Source organism: Stegostoma tigrinum, chromosome 5 (assembly GCF_030684315.1).
Source record: "Stegostoma tigrinum isolate sSteTig4 chromosome 5, sSteTig4.hap1, whole genome shotgun sequence".
Classification (NCBI taxonomy): domain Eukaryota; kingdom Metazoa; phylum Chordata; class Chondrichthyes; order Orectolobiformes; family Stegostomatidae; genus Stegostoma; species Stegostoma tigrinum.
In genome coordinates, this window is record NC_081358.1 from 26,489,578 (window position 1) to 26,505,343 (window position 15,766).

A 15,766-nucleotide genomic window follows, 5' to 3' on the forward strand; every position below is an offset into this window, starting at 1 on the left:
TCCCAATTTAAACTGACTCTGTCCAGGCTAAAGAGGGCTGGCCGTGTTGACAACCAAAAATCTTGGTATTTTGAATCAACTTAGTCAGGTGTTAGGGAACCCTTCTAGTGGAGGTGGGAGTTGAAACCATACCTCCTGGCCCAGAGATACAGACATTACCACTATGCCCCAAGAGCCGTTATGACTGAAAATCAGTTTGCCCATGATGATTATTATTAATTGGCCTCATTAAAAACGGCTGATGATTGGCATCATGGTGGAGAACAAATATGGAACTTGGCACGACAAAATTGCATATCTACTCACATTTGAACCTAATCCTGACCCATTTGAAAGTCCTGCCCATTGTATGAGAGTTGTACTTCAATGTCTTGTTGAGATTATCGAGTAGATTTTCCAGTGTATCGTACTTAATAAGTCTCAATGTATTAGAAAATTTCGTAGAATCCCTACAGTGTGGAAACAGACCATTCAGCCCAACAATCCCACACTGACCCTCTGAAGAGAATCCCATCCAGACCATTCCCCCCTTCCCACCTTACCCCCCTTCCCACCTTCCCATTCCCTATCCCTGTAACCCTGCATTTCCTGTTGCTAATGCACTTGACCTACACATCTCTGGACACTATAGGCAATTTAGCATGGCCAATCCAACTAGCCTGCATATCTTTGAACTGTGGGAGGAAACCAGAGCACCTGGAGGAAGACATGTGGAGAATATGCAAACTCCACACAGACACTCACCTGAGGTTGGAATCGAACCCAGGTACCTGGCTCTGTGAAGCAGCAGTGCTCACCACTGAGCCACTGTGCTGCCCAAACATTGAGAGTCTGAAAGTATGCATTTTATTGATCATCATTGAGGAAGTACAGATAGGAAATCAATTCTGTACTCGACTAGAAGCTTACTTGAAAAGATTTTATCACCTAGTAGAAGTGTCTAACTACTGTATTTTTGAACTGTGCAACTTATGAAAAATATTGAGCAAGCACATTCACTGTTCCACTCCAACAATGCCAACCAGAGGAGAATAAAACAAGTATTTGAAGAAAGAGAATCCATTCAGGACATCAAAAATGTCTGTCAACATCACAAGGAGGCCCTGTGTCTGCAGTTACTCGACAACAAGAAAAAAATTTATTGGCCCCAGTGGACGTTTTAATACCTGTCAAGAAGAACAATGCTTCTGTTAACAAGATTTACTTGGGAAATAATGAATGAGATCCACAATCTACTCAAAGCATATATGGAGTCTCATAGCAGTACTGCCAACACTTCTGTTACTGTTGAAGTCGTCTGAGTTTTTTTTTGCTACCAGAATTTTTGAAACAACATTTGTCAGTTTTATAATTAAAGGAGCAGTGGGATCTGATTTACAACAGCAAATTTGAGTAAATTTAACAAGTACCTGAACAAAAAATTGCAAGAGGAATTCCACAGGAAGTTAGGTTCCTTAGACACTGAAATCATTTCGATGGACTGTAGTTGTCATTCCCAGTCAGTTGCAGTCTTGTACCTAACCACTGACATGGTAATGTTTATGTTTAGATTATGTGTCTTGGTGCATCTGTCTTTGCAGCCTTGGAGATCAAAAACAGTCCTGACCATTGTTGATAAGAAATACTGGAAATGTTCAAAAGCCCTGGCATATCTGTGAAAGAGTAACAGCTAATGTTTCTAGTTGATTACCTTTCTCCTAAAACTGGAACGTACTATAGATGTGGCACACTTTGAGCAAATACAGAGCTTCTTGGGAGTGAAGGACAGAATGGAAGGAAAGGTCTTTTAGAGTCAAAAGCAGAAATGATTAAATGACAAAAAAAATGGCAATGTTAATGGAGGTGATAACAAGACAGGAAAAGAAACATCAACATTTAGGTTCTTTTTCCCCTCAGGGGATTAATTGTGAATGGCATTGAACAGTCCAGGAGTGTTAATTGTCTCATCACTCCAGAAAACTAATATGTTTGGAGTAATGATGAACAAAGCAAGTTGAACACTGGACAGTTTAATAGCATCTAGATAAGAAGAGGTTATGCTTCAACTGCACATGGCTCTCGCTGGATCTTAACTACTGCACCCATGTTTAGTTACCATGATTGAAGATCTGGTAACAGTTCATAGTTGTGATGCAAATTAATGCCTGTGTTGTCAGAGGAATGAACAAGAATGAAATACCTGAGAAACTTATTTTTTCTAGCCTTGAAAGTACATGACTGAACTGTGATTACCATTTTATATACTTCTGCACAAAAACAAAGAGAGATTTTAATGTTACTTCAAATGAACTGCAGTTGTACAAGAAGGGCACATCACACTCTGTAAATGGAAATTTAAGACTGAAGTCTAGAATTTCTTCATGCAACGTAGTAAATGAGTTTCTGAGCAAAGTGGTGAAGGTGAGAAACCTAGAATCATTTAACAGTTGTTCTGGATAGACTCAACATGTATTGTCTTTCTGGATAGACGAATTAAGTGAGGATAATGTTACCATCTTATCAAGGTATATAAAGAATGGATAAAAATTAGACGTTGTGATTTAGATATTCAAATGGCCAGATAGTTATTTCTGCAGCACAGGTTCGAGCCACAAGTTGGGACCATGTGACATTTCTGATGCAGCTAACTTTGAGTGAATGGCCCAGGAAATTGAAAGTTCTGATCAGCAGTTCCCAGGGATTTGGATACCTAGTAATCTAAGCACCCAATTCACCAAGGACTCCTCCTATGCAACCCCCTCCCCCACCTGACCTTGCTGGACACGATCCAACATCACCCTCATGTACACTGGAGCCAACTTAAACCCTCCCTGATTCCTCCCTGCCCCCCTTCAGGCAAACCCCTCAACCCCCTCCCCAGTTGGGTGGATGCCTACCTACCTCATTCCCCTGACTCGATTGTCTGCATACAATGTCACCCACCCACCCAATCCTCTCTAGATCCACCCTGACACAACTCCCCACCCTACCTGCTAACCCCATAGCTCCCAACCTGGATCGAATTCTTCAACTTGAATCTAACCTAAGCACTCATCCATTTGTTTGGTGCCCTGGTTCTTCAACCTTCTGATCAGCAGTTCCCAGGAATTTAGACACCTAGTAATCTAAGCACCCAATTCACCAATGACTCCTCCTATACAACCCCCCTCGCAACCTCCTTAGACCTGACCCTGCTGGACACGATCCAACATCACCCTCATGTACTATCCACCTATCTATTTGCTACTCTAACCTCTTCCATCTGGCACATGATTTACCTCACCAACCTGCCATTCTTACTTAATTTACATGCTTACTTTTCAGCAGTCAGTGACAAAATGGCTTGGGAATCTTCAAAAAATTTAGCTGCTGAAAAGTAGCCACAAGTTTTGTAAAAAGTGAGCGTGACTTGACTGGCAAAGCTGGCTCTGCGCTGTATGGATTTCTCCCCAATATCTTCTGATGGAACCATTTGGGATAGTCCAGGCTTGGGATTTTAGCCTAAAAATTTGCTGACTGATAAGTGGGTAATCTTAAAGCAACTACTATCAGCTGAACTGTTCTTACTGTGATCAGAATTTCTGGGCCAATGTGCTGCAGTCAGTGCCCTGATTTAGAAAAAAGGACAATTCAGTCAAGTTTGCACTCCTGATTGGTGAAAAATAATGAAAGAATAATGTGAAAATGTTTGAATGTCAAGTGGGGTTAGAATCAGCTTTTGGTATGAATCTCTGCATTGAAAGGCACACTCTAGACTCAGACATGAAAAGCAACCATTTGGCTTGGGCTCGTGACTGGGGCTGTATTCCGACAGGAAACAAGATAACAAAGTGTGGAGCTGGATGAACTCAGCAGGCCAAGCAGCATCTCAGGAGCACAAAAGCTGACGTTTCGGGCCTAGACCCTTCATCAGAAAGGGTCTAGGCCCGAAATGTCAGCTTTTGTGCTCCTGAGATGCTGCTTGGCCTGCCGTGTTCATCCAGCTCCACACTTTGTTATAGAACATAGAACATAGAACAGTACAGCACAGAACAGGCCCTTCAGCCCACAATGTTGTGCCGACCATTGATCCTCATGTATGCACCCTCAAATTTCTGTGACCATATGCATGTCCAGCAGTCTCTTAAATGACCCCAATGACCTTACTTTCACAACTGCTGCTGGCAACGCATTCCATTCTCTCACAACTCTCTGTGTAATGAACCTGCCCCTGACATCCCCTTTATACTTTCCACCAACCAGCTTAAAAGTATGACCCCTTGTGCTAGCCATTTCTGCCCTGGGAAATAGTCTCTGGCTATCAACTCTATCTATGCCTCTCATTATCTTGTATACCTCAATTAGGTCCCCTCTCCTCCTCCTTTTCTCCAATGAAAAGAGACCAAGCTCAGTCAACCTCTCTTCATAAGATAAGCCCTCCAGTCCAGGCAGCATCCTGGTAAACCTCCTCTGAACCCTCTCCAAAGCATCCACATCTTTCCTATAATAGGGCGACCGGAACAGGACGCAGTATTCCAAGTGCGGTCTAACCAAAGTTTTATAGAGCTGCAACAAGATCTCACGACTCTTAAACTCAATCCCCCTGTTAATGAAAGCCAAAACACCATATGCTTTCTTAACAACCCTGTCCACTTGGGTGGCCATTTTAAGGGATCTACGTATCTGCATACCAAGATCCCTCTGTTCCTCCACACTGCCAAGAATCCTATCCTTAATCCTGTACTCAGCTTTCAAATTCGACCTTCCAAAATGCATCACCTCGCATTTATCCAGGTTGAACTCCATCTGCCATCTCTCAGCCCATCTCTGCATCCTGTCAATGTCCCGCTGCAGCCTACAACAGCCCTCTATACTGTCAACGACACCTCCGACCTTTGTGTCGTCTGCAAACTTGCTGACCCATCCTTCAATACCCTCATCCAAGTCATTAATAAAAATTACAAACAGTAGAGGCCCAAGGACAGAGCCCTGTGGAACCCCACTCACCACTGACTTCCAGGCAGAATATTTTCCTTCTACTACCTTCTTCTGTTGGCCAGCCAATTCTGTATCCAGACAGCTAAGTTCCCCTGTATCCCATTCCTCCTGACCTTCTGAATGAGCCTACCATGGGGAACCTTATCAAATGCCTTACTGAAGTCCATATACACCACATCCACAGCTCGACCCTCATCAACTTTTCTAGTCACATCCTCAAAAAACTCGATAAGGTTTGTGAGGCATGACCTACCCCTCACAAAGCCGTGTTGACTGTATTTGATCAAGCCATGCTCTTCCAGATGGTCATAAATCCTATCCCTCAGAATCCTTTCTAACACCTTGCAGACGACAGACGTGAGACTTGCTGGTCTGTAATTGCTGGGGATTTCCCTATTTCCTTTCTTGAAGAGAGGAATTACATTTGCCTCTCTCCAGTCCTCAGGTACGACTCCAGTGGAGAGCGAGGATGCAAAGATCTTCACAAGTGGCGAAGCAATTTCATTTCTCGCTTCCCAAAGCAGCCGAGGACAAATCTGGTCCAGGCCTGGCGACTTGTCAATCTTAATGTTTGTCTTGGATTCTCCAGCATCTGCAGTTCCCATTATCTCCAACAGGAAACAATTACTTTTGGCAAGGAAGGTCGAACATGGAGAAGTAGGTGTTCTGTAGCTCATCTTATTTAATTTCAACTACTGCAGAGCTGATCTTTCCAGATTAAGACACAAATTTGAATACAATTTAGGTTGTCATCTTGCAAACATTTAACAATATAAAAACGATAGTGGAAATGTGATCAAATGTCAAGCTGCTAAACCTGTTTGAGGATGTATGTACGAAACTTTTTTTAAAATCAATGACCCAGACTACTGTAAATACCTCTGACCATGACAATGGAGGCATTAGTTAAAATACAGAAGTATCAAAGTAATCTATGCATATATTTTGATGGTGAGATCGTAATATTGATAGACTTAGATTTTCTTTAATCTATTAATTGGATGTGAGCATCTTTGGCAAGGCCAGTTTTTATTTTCCATCCGTTTAGAAGTCTGTGACTGACTGTGTTTCAGAATCATTACAGTCCATGTTGGTGTAGGTGCACCCACTGTTCTGTCAGAGAGAAAGATGTAGAATCTAAAAACAGTGACACTGAAGGAATGGCAATACATTTTCAAGTTGTGTGATTTGGAGAAGTACTCACAGATTGTGACATTCCTGGGGGCCTGCTGGTCTTTGACATTAATGATGATAGGTGCGATGGGTTTAGGCAGAGATATTGAAGATGTTAGGAAGTTGCTGTCATTGGAAACTTGACAAGATGTTGCAGTGCATCTTGTGGATGGTACATGATTCAGCTACTAGGCACTGGCGATGGTAAGTATCTATATATGAGCTGGTGGATGGGGTGCCAATCAAGGGGGCTCCTCTCTCTTCATTATTGTCCAACTTCTTGAACATTGTTGGAGCTGCATTTTTCCAGGCTAGTGAATTGTACTCAGTAACTGGGTTTCATGATGTCAGTATTAAGACCCAACTTTAATTTTATGTATTCCAGATTTAGTGATCAATTGAATTTAAATTCTCCCAGTTGCTGTAGTGGAATTTGAACTTGTGTTTTGAGCCTTAGCCCATTACCTGTCCAATAACATTATCAACATGGCTACCATTTTTAAAACAAGATAATATTGTGTTATATCATTTAAAACTTGCTTGTGGAAAAATACCTCATTCATCTTAACAAATATTATTTTGTTATTTTTACAACCTGGATTTTGAATTGTAGAACAGTTTGGAATAATTTAGAACAAAGAATCTGAGAATACAATGTTTTCCACTTTTCAAATAAAAAGTGTGTGCAATTCTCGTATTTACAATTAATTGATGTTAATTAATTAATCTATGTGGTGTTCTCGTATTTGCTCTTGAATGTGAGCAGCTATATCAGAGATTTATTGTCCATCCTGAGGGCAATTGCAGTCAACTACATAAAATATAACTGGAGGAAGGAGCACCAGCTTCCCTTCCGTGAAGTTGATGAGTGAATCAAGTAGATTTTTACAACAATCCACCAGCTTTCATGGCTGTGTTCGAGATGGGGCTTACACAAAGTTCAGTGTCAGCATTAAATCAAAGTAATGTGAAGCTGAATCGTGTTTTAGTTGTGAAGTAGGTATTTATTTCCTTTACAGCTCTGCATTGTGATATTGTATATTTTCTTAAATATGTCGGTTGCAGTTTCTTTCCAGGATAACATGGCAAACCCCAAAGAGAAAACCCCAATGTGCCTGGTGAATGAGTTAGCCCGTTTCAACAGGATCCAGCCCCAGTACAAGCTCCTGGATGAAAGAGGACCTGCCCATGCCAAGGTAATAGCTGAATAGCTATTATAAAAATGTTGCTTTATAATATTGTGACATTATTCATATTGATTTAGATGTGTGCCAAATCTACTTATCTTACGCTTATCAGGAGAAACACAAAAATATCAAACTACAAACGTACCATAATTTATACAACAGGAGAAAAGGGTGCTGATTGACAGGCATGTTGATTCTTATTGGCCAAGGCGTTGTCATGGAGAAAGCAATAGAGAACTATAGGCTTCCCAAACTCCCAGAAAATTCCAAAAGGTGTAAAGCTTGAGCATATTCTCTTTGTTTGCAGAGAATGCATCCCTAAGTATGAATGTATGTCGCTTCCAGCAAGCATACTGAGCCACAATTCAGACTTAATTGCAAGAGGACTAGAATACAAGAGCAGAAATTCCCACATTGGGAATATTGTGAGCAGTTTTGTGCCACGTGTCTAAGGAAGGAAGTGCTGATGTTGGATGGTGTCCAGAGGAGGTTTAGAAGAATGATCCTGGAGTGGAAAGGCTTATCATGTAAGGTGTGGTTGAGAACTCTGGGTCTGTACCTGACAGAGTTTAGAAGGATTGGGGGGGCGCGGGGATCAGATTGAAATTTACATAATACTGAAAGGTCTATGCAGAGTGGATGTGGAGAAATAATTCCTCTAATAGGAGAAACTAGGACCAAAGGGCACAGCCTCAACTTGAAGGGACGACTCCTTAGAACTGAGATGAAGAAGAGGTTCTTCACTCAGAGGCTGGGTAACTTCAATTCATTGTTGCAGAACGCTGTGGAGGCCAACTCATTGTGTGTCGTTAGGGCAGAGATAGATAGGATCTTGATTGGCAAGTGGATCAAAGGTTACGATGACAATGCAGGAGAATGGGGCTGAGAAACATATCGACTGTGATCACATGGTGGAAGAGACTCAATTGACCAAGTGCCACATTCTACTCTTGTCTTATGGTCATATCCAGGGTTTACTTTTTATCGTCAAGTCATAGGATTTTAGTGCCATTATTTAATGAAATACTCTAAACTTTATGGTAGACTTGTGAAATAAATGATTGATACAGAGTATGCTTATATTTGGGTAGTCTGATATGTTTAAACTTAAATGTATTATGGGCACAATGTCTCAATGCCAGCAACCTTGGGCCTGTGTTCAGTGTTAGATTTCAGATCTTACCAGCTTTTGGGTTGAGCGGTTTGGATGGGTCCAGTTGGGCATTTTAGTCGTGGTCAGGGGACGTCAAAGATCAGAGCAGGAAAACAGACGAATGCATAAGCTTATTCACTTATTGATTTTTTTCCAAATTTTATAAGTTATTTGTTCTCATCAGTCTTTCAAGCTTCTAGGGGAGTCCAGCATATCAGTGCAAAAGGCTAAGGCATGTCACCCTCAGTCAGATGTGCTGAGTGGTAAGCCAGGACAGGAGTTCCTTGGGGCAAGGTCCTGAGCACAACTGTGTTCAGCTACTTCATCAGTGACCGCCTTTGCATTATAAAATCAGAAGTGGGAATGTTTTCTGATGGTCATACAATGTTCAACACTATTCACCCCTCTTCTGATACTGAAACTGCCTGTGTCCATTTGCAGTAAGACACGTAAAATATTCAGGCTGGGTTGATAAGTACCATGTTTGTGTCACATCATTGCCAGCTAATGACCAAGACAAGGTTCATCATGCACCATATAATTGTTTTGTGATGACTTTCTTCAGCAAGAGACAATCTAACGACACCTTGACATTGAATGCATTACCATTACTGAAACTCTATTATTAACATCCTGAGGATTACCATAGACCATAAACTGAACAGGAACAGCTGTGTAAATGCTATGGACACATTAGCAGATTGTGGGATGGCAGGGAATTTTACAGTGGCTAATGCATCTCTTGAGCTCCTGAGGATGTCTACCATCTACAAGCCAGGAGTGTGATGGAATATTCGTCACTTACCTGAATGATTGCAGACCCAAGATCGTCTAGAAGCTCAACACCTTCCAGTACTAAGCAGCCCGCAATTGACACCCCATTTGTCACCTTTGAAATTCACTCCTTTTCATTATCTTTTATGATTCTAGCTGATGGTAATACTGGACAGGTCTGATTATGGAGTGAGTGCTAGCTTGTTAGACCTTAAATCTTATTTTTATTTGTTTACAATGATGGTCTTGTTTACTTCACAAGAGGCTGCCTGTGTATTTTAATGAAAGAATGCCAAAGTTTATTACTTGTAAAAGGGGAATAAACACAAAAGAACTGGTTGAAACAGTCTTATTGCAGATATTGGCAATAATGATTCAGTGCTTTACCCTCAATATCACCCTTTTAGATTTTCAAACATCAGTATAAAGTCTGAGGACGGGTGTCTCATCCCGAAGTGTTAACCTGCCAGACTTGCTAAGCTTTTCCAGCAATTTCTGTTTTTTATTTCTAATTTACAGCATCTACAGTTCTTTCAGATTTTTTTATCAGTGTAGGGTCACCCCACTTCCACTTTAAAGTTCACTGTTTTGTTGGCGTACTGATTGTTGGTTTCTGGAGCTTTGATCTTACTAGTTTATAAGCACTTTTAGAACCAATGTACAAGTTTTCCATACACTCTGCTTTCAGTAGTTTTCTGTTTCTGAACTTTTTTTCTTAAGCCACTCAGGACTGTCTCAATAGCCCTAATGTTTTGGAGCCTGCTACACTAACAGCACCTTTTGCTCTGACTGAACCTGCGTACATCCAAAATAATAAAATGTGAGGCTGGATGAACACAGCAGGCCAAGCAGCATCTCAGGAGCACAAAAGCTGACGTTTCGGGCCTAGACCCTTCATCAGAGAGGGGGATGGGGGGAGGGAACTGGAATAAATAGGGAGAGAGGGGGAGGCGGACCGAAGATGGAGAGTAAAGAAGATAGGTGGAGAGGGTGTAGGTGGGGAGGTAGGGAGGGGATAGGTCAGTCCAGGGAAGACGGACAGGTCAAGGAGGTGGGATGAGGTTAGTAGGTAGCTGGGGGTGCGGCTTGGGGTGGGAGGAAGGGATGGGTGAGAGGAAGAACCGGTTAGGGAGGCAGAGACAGGTTGGACTGGTTTTGGGATGCAGTGGGTGGGGGGGAAGAGCTGGGCTGGTTGTGTGGTGCAGTGGGGGGAGGGGATGAACTGGGCTGGTTTAGGGATGCAGTGGGGGAAGGGGAGATTTTGAAACTGGTGAAGTCCACATTGATACCATATGGCTGCAGGGTTCCCAGGCGGAATATGAGTTGCTGTTCCTGCAACCTTCGGGTGGCATCATTGTGGCAGTGCAGGAGGCCCATGATGGACATGTCATCAAGAGAATGGGAGGGGGAGTGGAAATGGTTTGCGACTGGGAGGTGCAGTTGTTTGTTGCGAACTGAGCGGAGGTGTTCTGCAAAGCGGTCCCCAAGCCTCCGCTTGGTTTCCCCAATGTAGAGAAAGCCGCATCTGCCAATGTGGTATACTGCATCCACTGTACCCGGTGCGGCTTTCTCTACATTGGGGAAACCAAGCGGAGGCTTGGGGACCGCTTTGCAGAACACCTCCGCTCAGTTCGCAACAAACAACTGCACCTCCCAGTCGCAAACCATTTCCACTCCCCCTCCCATTCTCTTGATGACATGTCCATCATGGGCCTCCTGCACTGCCACAATGATGCCACCCGAAGGTTGCAGGAACAGCAACTCATATTCCGCCTGGGAACCCTGCAGCCATATGGTATCAATGTGGACTTCACCAGTTTCAAAATCTCCCCTTCCCCCACTGCATCCCTAAACCAGCCCAGTTCATCCCCTCCCCCCACTGCACCACACAACCAGCCCAGCTCTTCCCCCCCACCCACTGCATCCCAAAACCAGTCCAACCTGTCTCTGCCTCCCTAACCGGTTCTTCCTCTCACCCATCCCTTCCTCCCACCCCAAGCCGCACCCCCAGCTATCTACTAACCTCATCCCACCTCCTTGACCTGTCCGTCTTCCCTGGACTGACCTATCCCCTCCCTACCTCCCCACCTACACCCTCTCCACCTATCTTCTTTACTCTCCATCTTCGGTCCGCCTCCCCCTCTCTCCCTATTTATTCCAGTTCCCTCCCCCCATCCCCCTCTCTGATGAAGGGTCTAGGCCCGAAACGTCAGCTTTTGTGCTCCTGAGATGCTGCTTGGCCTGCTGTGTTCATCCAGCCTCACATTTTATTATCTTGGAATCTCCAGCATCTGCAGTTCCCATTATCTCTGATACTACATCCAAAATAACTTGTTTCTGTCTCTCTGATATAAAATGTGAGGCTGGATGAACACAGCAGGCCAAGCAGCATCCCAGGAGCACAAAAGCTGACGTTTCGGGCCTAGACCCTTCATCAGAGAGGGGGATGGGGGGAGGGAACTGGAATAAATAGGGAGAGAGGGGGAGGCGGACCGAAGATGGAGAGCAAAGAAGATAGGTGGAGAGGGTGTAGGTGGGGAGGTAGGGAGGGGATAGGTCAGTCCAGGGAAGACGGACAGGTCAAGGAGGTGGGATGAGGTTAGTAGGTAGCTGGGGGTGCGGCTGGGGGTGGGAGGAAGGGATGGGTGAGAGGAAGAACCGGTTAGGGAGGCAGAGACAGGTTGGACTGGTTTTGGGATGCAGTGGGTGGGGGGGAAGAGCTGGGCTGGTTGTGTGGTGCAGTGGGGGGAGGGGATGAACTGGGCTGGTTTAGGGATGCAGTGGGGGAAGGGGAGATTTTGAAACTGGTGAAGTCCACATTGATACCATATGGCTGCAGGGTTCCCAGGCGGAATATGAGTTGCTGTTCCTGCAACCTTCGGGTGGCATCATTGTGGCAGTGCAGGAGGCCCATGATGGACATGTCATCAAGAGAATGGGAGGGGGAGTGGAAATGGTTTGCGACTGGGAGGTGCAGTTGTTTGTTGCGGACTGAGCGGAGGTGTTCTGCAAAGCGGTCCCCAAGCCTCCGCTTGGTTTCCCCAATGTAGAGAAAGCCGCACCGGGTACAGTGGATGCAGTATACCACATTGGCAGATGTGCAGGTGAACCTCTGCTTAATGTGGAATGTCATCTTGGGGCCTGGGATGGGGGTGAGGGAGGAGGTGTGGGGACAAGTGTAGCATTTCCTGCGGTTGCAGGGGAAGGTGCCGGGTGTGGTGGGGTTGGAGGGCAGTGTGGAGCGAACAAGGGAGTCACGGAGAGAGTGGTCTCTCCGGAAAGCAGACAGGGGTGGGGATGGAAAAATGTCTTGGGTGGTGGGGTCGGATTGTGAATGGCGGAAGTGTCGGAGGATAATGCGTTGTATCCGGAGGTTGGTAGGGTGGTGTGTGAGAACGAGGGGGATCCTCTTGGGGCGGTTGTGGCGGGGGCGGGGTGTGAGGGATGTGTCGCGGGAAATGCGGGAGACGCGGTCAAGGGCGTTCTCAATCACCGTGGGGGGGAAGTTGCGGTCCTTAAAGAACTTGGACATCTGGGATGTGCGGGAGTGGAATGTCTTATCGTGGGAGCAGATGCGGCGGAGGCGGAGGAATTGGGAATAGGGGATGGAGTTTTTGCAGGAGGGTGGGTGGGAGGAGGTGTATTCTAGGTAGCTGTGGGAGTCGGTGGGCTTGAAATGGACATCAGTTACAAGCTGGTTGCCTGAGATGGAGACTGAGAGGTCCAGGAAGGTGAGGGATGTGCTGGAGATGGCCCAGGTGAACTGAAGGTTGGGGTGGAAGGTGTTGGTGAAGTGGATGAACTGTTCGAGCTCCTCTGGGGAGCAAGAGGCGGCGCCGATACAGTCATCAATGTACCGGAGGAAGAGGTGGGGTTTGGGGCCTGTGTAGGTGCGGAAGATGGACTGTTCCACGTAACCTACAAAGAGGCAGGCATAGCTGGGGCCCATGCGGGTGCCCATGGCCACCCCCTTAGTCTGTAGGAAGTGGGAGGAGTCAAAAGAGAAAACCGACGGAACCCCGCCCACGGCCGACGCCGACGCAACCCCGCCCACGGCCGACGACATCATCGCTCCGCCCACAACCTCCACAGCCTGCAACCCCAGAGGAGACAGCCACCCTGAGCCCTGCCGAATCTTCACCATCCCCCCAGACCTCCCACTGACTGAGGACGAACGGTCAGTCCTGAGCAAGGGGCTCACCTTTGTCCCCCTACAACCACACATCAACGAATACCAGTCACGGTCGGACATAGAGCAGTTTTTCCGCCGCCTTCGCCTCCATGCCTACTTCTTCAACCGGGAACCCAACCCTCCTTCCACTGACCCCTTCACCCGCTTCCAACACAAGTCCTCCTCCTGGACACCACCCCCAGGCCTCCTACCCTCCCTCGACCTCTTCATCTCCCACTGCCGTCGAGACATCAACCGCCTCAACCTCTCCACCCCTCTCACCCACTCCAACCTCTCCCCCGCAGAACGGGCAGCCCTCCGCTCCCTCCGCTCCAACCCCAACCTCACCATCAAACCCGCAGACAAGGGTGGCGCAGTGGTAGTATGGCGTACTGACCTCTACATCGCCGAGGCCAGACGCCAACTCTCCGACACCACCTCCTACCGCTCCCTTGATCATGACCCCACACCCGAGCACCAAACCATCATCTCCAACACCATTCATGACCTCATCACCTCAGGGGACCTCCCACCCACAGCCTCCAACCTCATTGTTCCCCAACCCCGCACAGCCCGTTTCCATCTCCTTCCCAAAATCCACAAACCTGCCTGCCCTGGTCGACCCATCGTCTCAGCCTGTTCCTGCCCCACCGAACTCATCTCCACCTATCTGGACTCCATTTTCTCCCCTTTGGTCCAGGAACTCCCCACCTATGTCCGTGACACCACCCACGCCCTCCACCTCCTCCAGGACTTCCAATTCCCTGGCCCCCAACACCTCATATTCACCATGGACGTCCAGTCCCTGTACACCTGCATTCCGCATGGAGATGGCCTCAAGGCCCTCCGCTTCTTCCTGTCCCGCAGGCCCGACCAGGCCCCCTCCACCGACACTCTCATCCGCCTAGCGGAACTCGTCCTCACACTCAACAACTTCTCTTTTGACTCCTCCCACTTCCTACAGACTAAGGGGGTGGCCATGGGCACCCGCATGGGCCCCAGCTATGCCTGCCTCTTTGTAGGTTACGTGGAACAGTCCATCTTCCGCACCTACACAGGCCCCAAACCCCACCTCTTCCTCCGGTACATTGATGACTGTATCGGCGCCGCCTCTTGCTCCCCAGAGGAGCTCGAACAGTTCATCCACTTCACCAACACCTTCCACCCCAACCTTCAGTTCACCTGGGCCATCTCCAGCACATCCCTCACCTTCCTGGACCTCTCAGTCTCCATCTCAGGCAACCAGCTTGTAACTGATGTCCATTTCAAGCCCACCGACTCCCACAGCTACCTAGAATACACCTCCTCCCACCCACCCTCCTGCAAAAACTCCATCCCCTATTCCCAATTCCTCCGCCTCCGCCGCATCTGCTCCCACGATAAGACATTCCACTCCCGCACATCCCAGATGTCCAAGTTCTTTAAGGACCGCAACTTCCCCCCCACGGTGATTGAGAACGCCCTTGACCGCGTCTCCCGCATTTCCCGCGACACATCCCTCACACCCCGCCCCCGCCACAACCGCCCCAAGAGGATCCCCCTCGTTCTCACACACCACCCTACCAACCTCCGGATACAACGCATTATCCTCCGACACTTCCGCCATTTACAATCCGACCCCACCACCCAAGACATTTTTCCATCCCCACCCCTGTCTGCTTTCCGGAGAGACCACTCTCTCCGTGACTCCCTTGTTCGCTCCACACTGCCCTCCAACCCCACCACACCCGGCACCTTCCCCTGCAACCGCAGGAAATGCTACACTTGTCCCCACACCTCCTCCCTCACCCCCATCCCAGGCCCCAAGATGACATTCCACATTAAGCAGAGGTTCACCTGCACATCTGCCAATGTGGTATACTGCATCCACTGTACCCGGTGCGGCTTTCTCTACATTGGGGAAACCAAGCGGAGGCTTGGGGACCGCTTTGCAGAACACCTCCGCTCAGTCCGCAACAAACAACTGCACCTCCCAGTCGCAAACCATTTCCACTCCCCCTCCCATTCTCTTGATGACATGTCCATCATGGGCCTCCTGCACTGCCACAATGATGCCACCCGAAGGTTGCAGGAACAGCAACTCATATTCCGCCTGGGAACCCTGCAGCCATATGGTATCAATGTGGACTTCACCAGTTTCAAAATCTCCCCTTCCCCCACTGCATCCCTAAACCAGCCCAGTTCATCCCCTCCCCCCACTGCACCACACAACCAGCCCAGCTCTTCCCCCCCACCCACTGCATCCCAAAACCAGTCCAACCTGTCTCTGCCTCCCTAACCGGTTCTTCCTCTCACCCATCCCTTCCTCCCACCCCCAGCCGCACCCCCAGCTACCTACTAACCTCATCCCAC

At 47.2% G+C, this 15,766-nt stretch overlaps 1 protein-coding gene across 10 annotated transcripts in view; it reads left to right on the forward strand.

The window, feature by feature from the left end:
• The window catches only part of stau2 (staufen double-stranded RNA binding protein 2), a 320,197-nt gene that overhangs the window by 37,689 nt on the left and 266,742 nt on the right, over positions 1 to 15,766 (forward strand). For all 10 annotated transcript variants that reach the window (XR_007247362.2, XR_007247363.2, XM_059645862.1 and 7 more), the window contains one exon: positions 7,195 to 7,325. Coding sequence is in view for 8 of the 10 variants with exons in the window: in XM_059645862.1 (XP_059501845.1) it covers positions 7,195 to 7,325 (131 nt within the window). In the remaining 2 variants the exon portion in view is untranslated. The remainder of the gene's footprint in view (positions 1 to 7,194; positions 7,326 to 15,766) is intronic.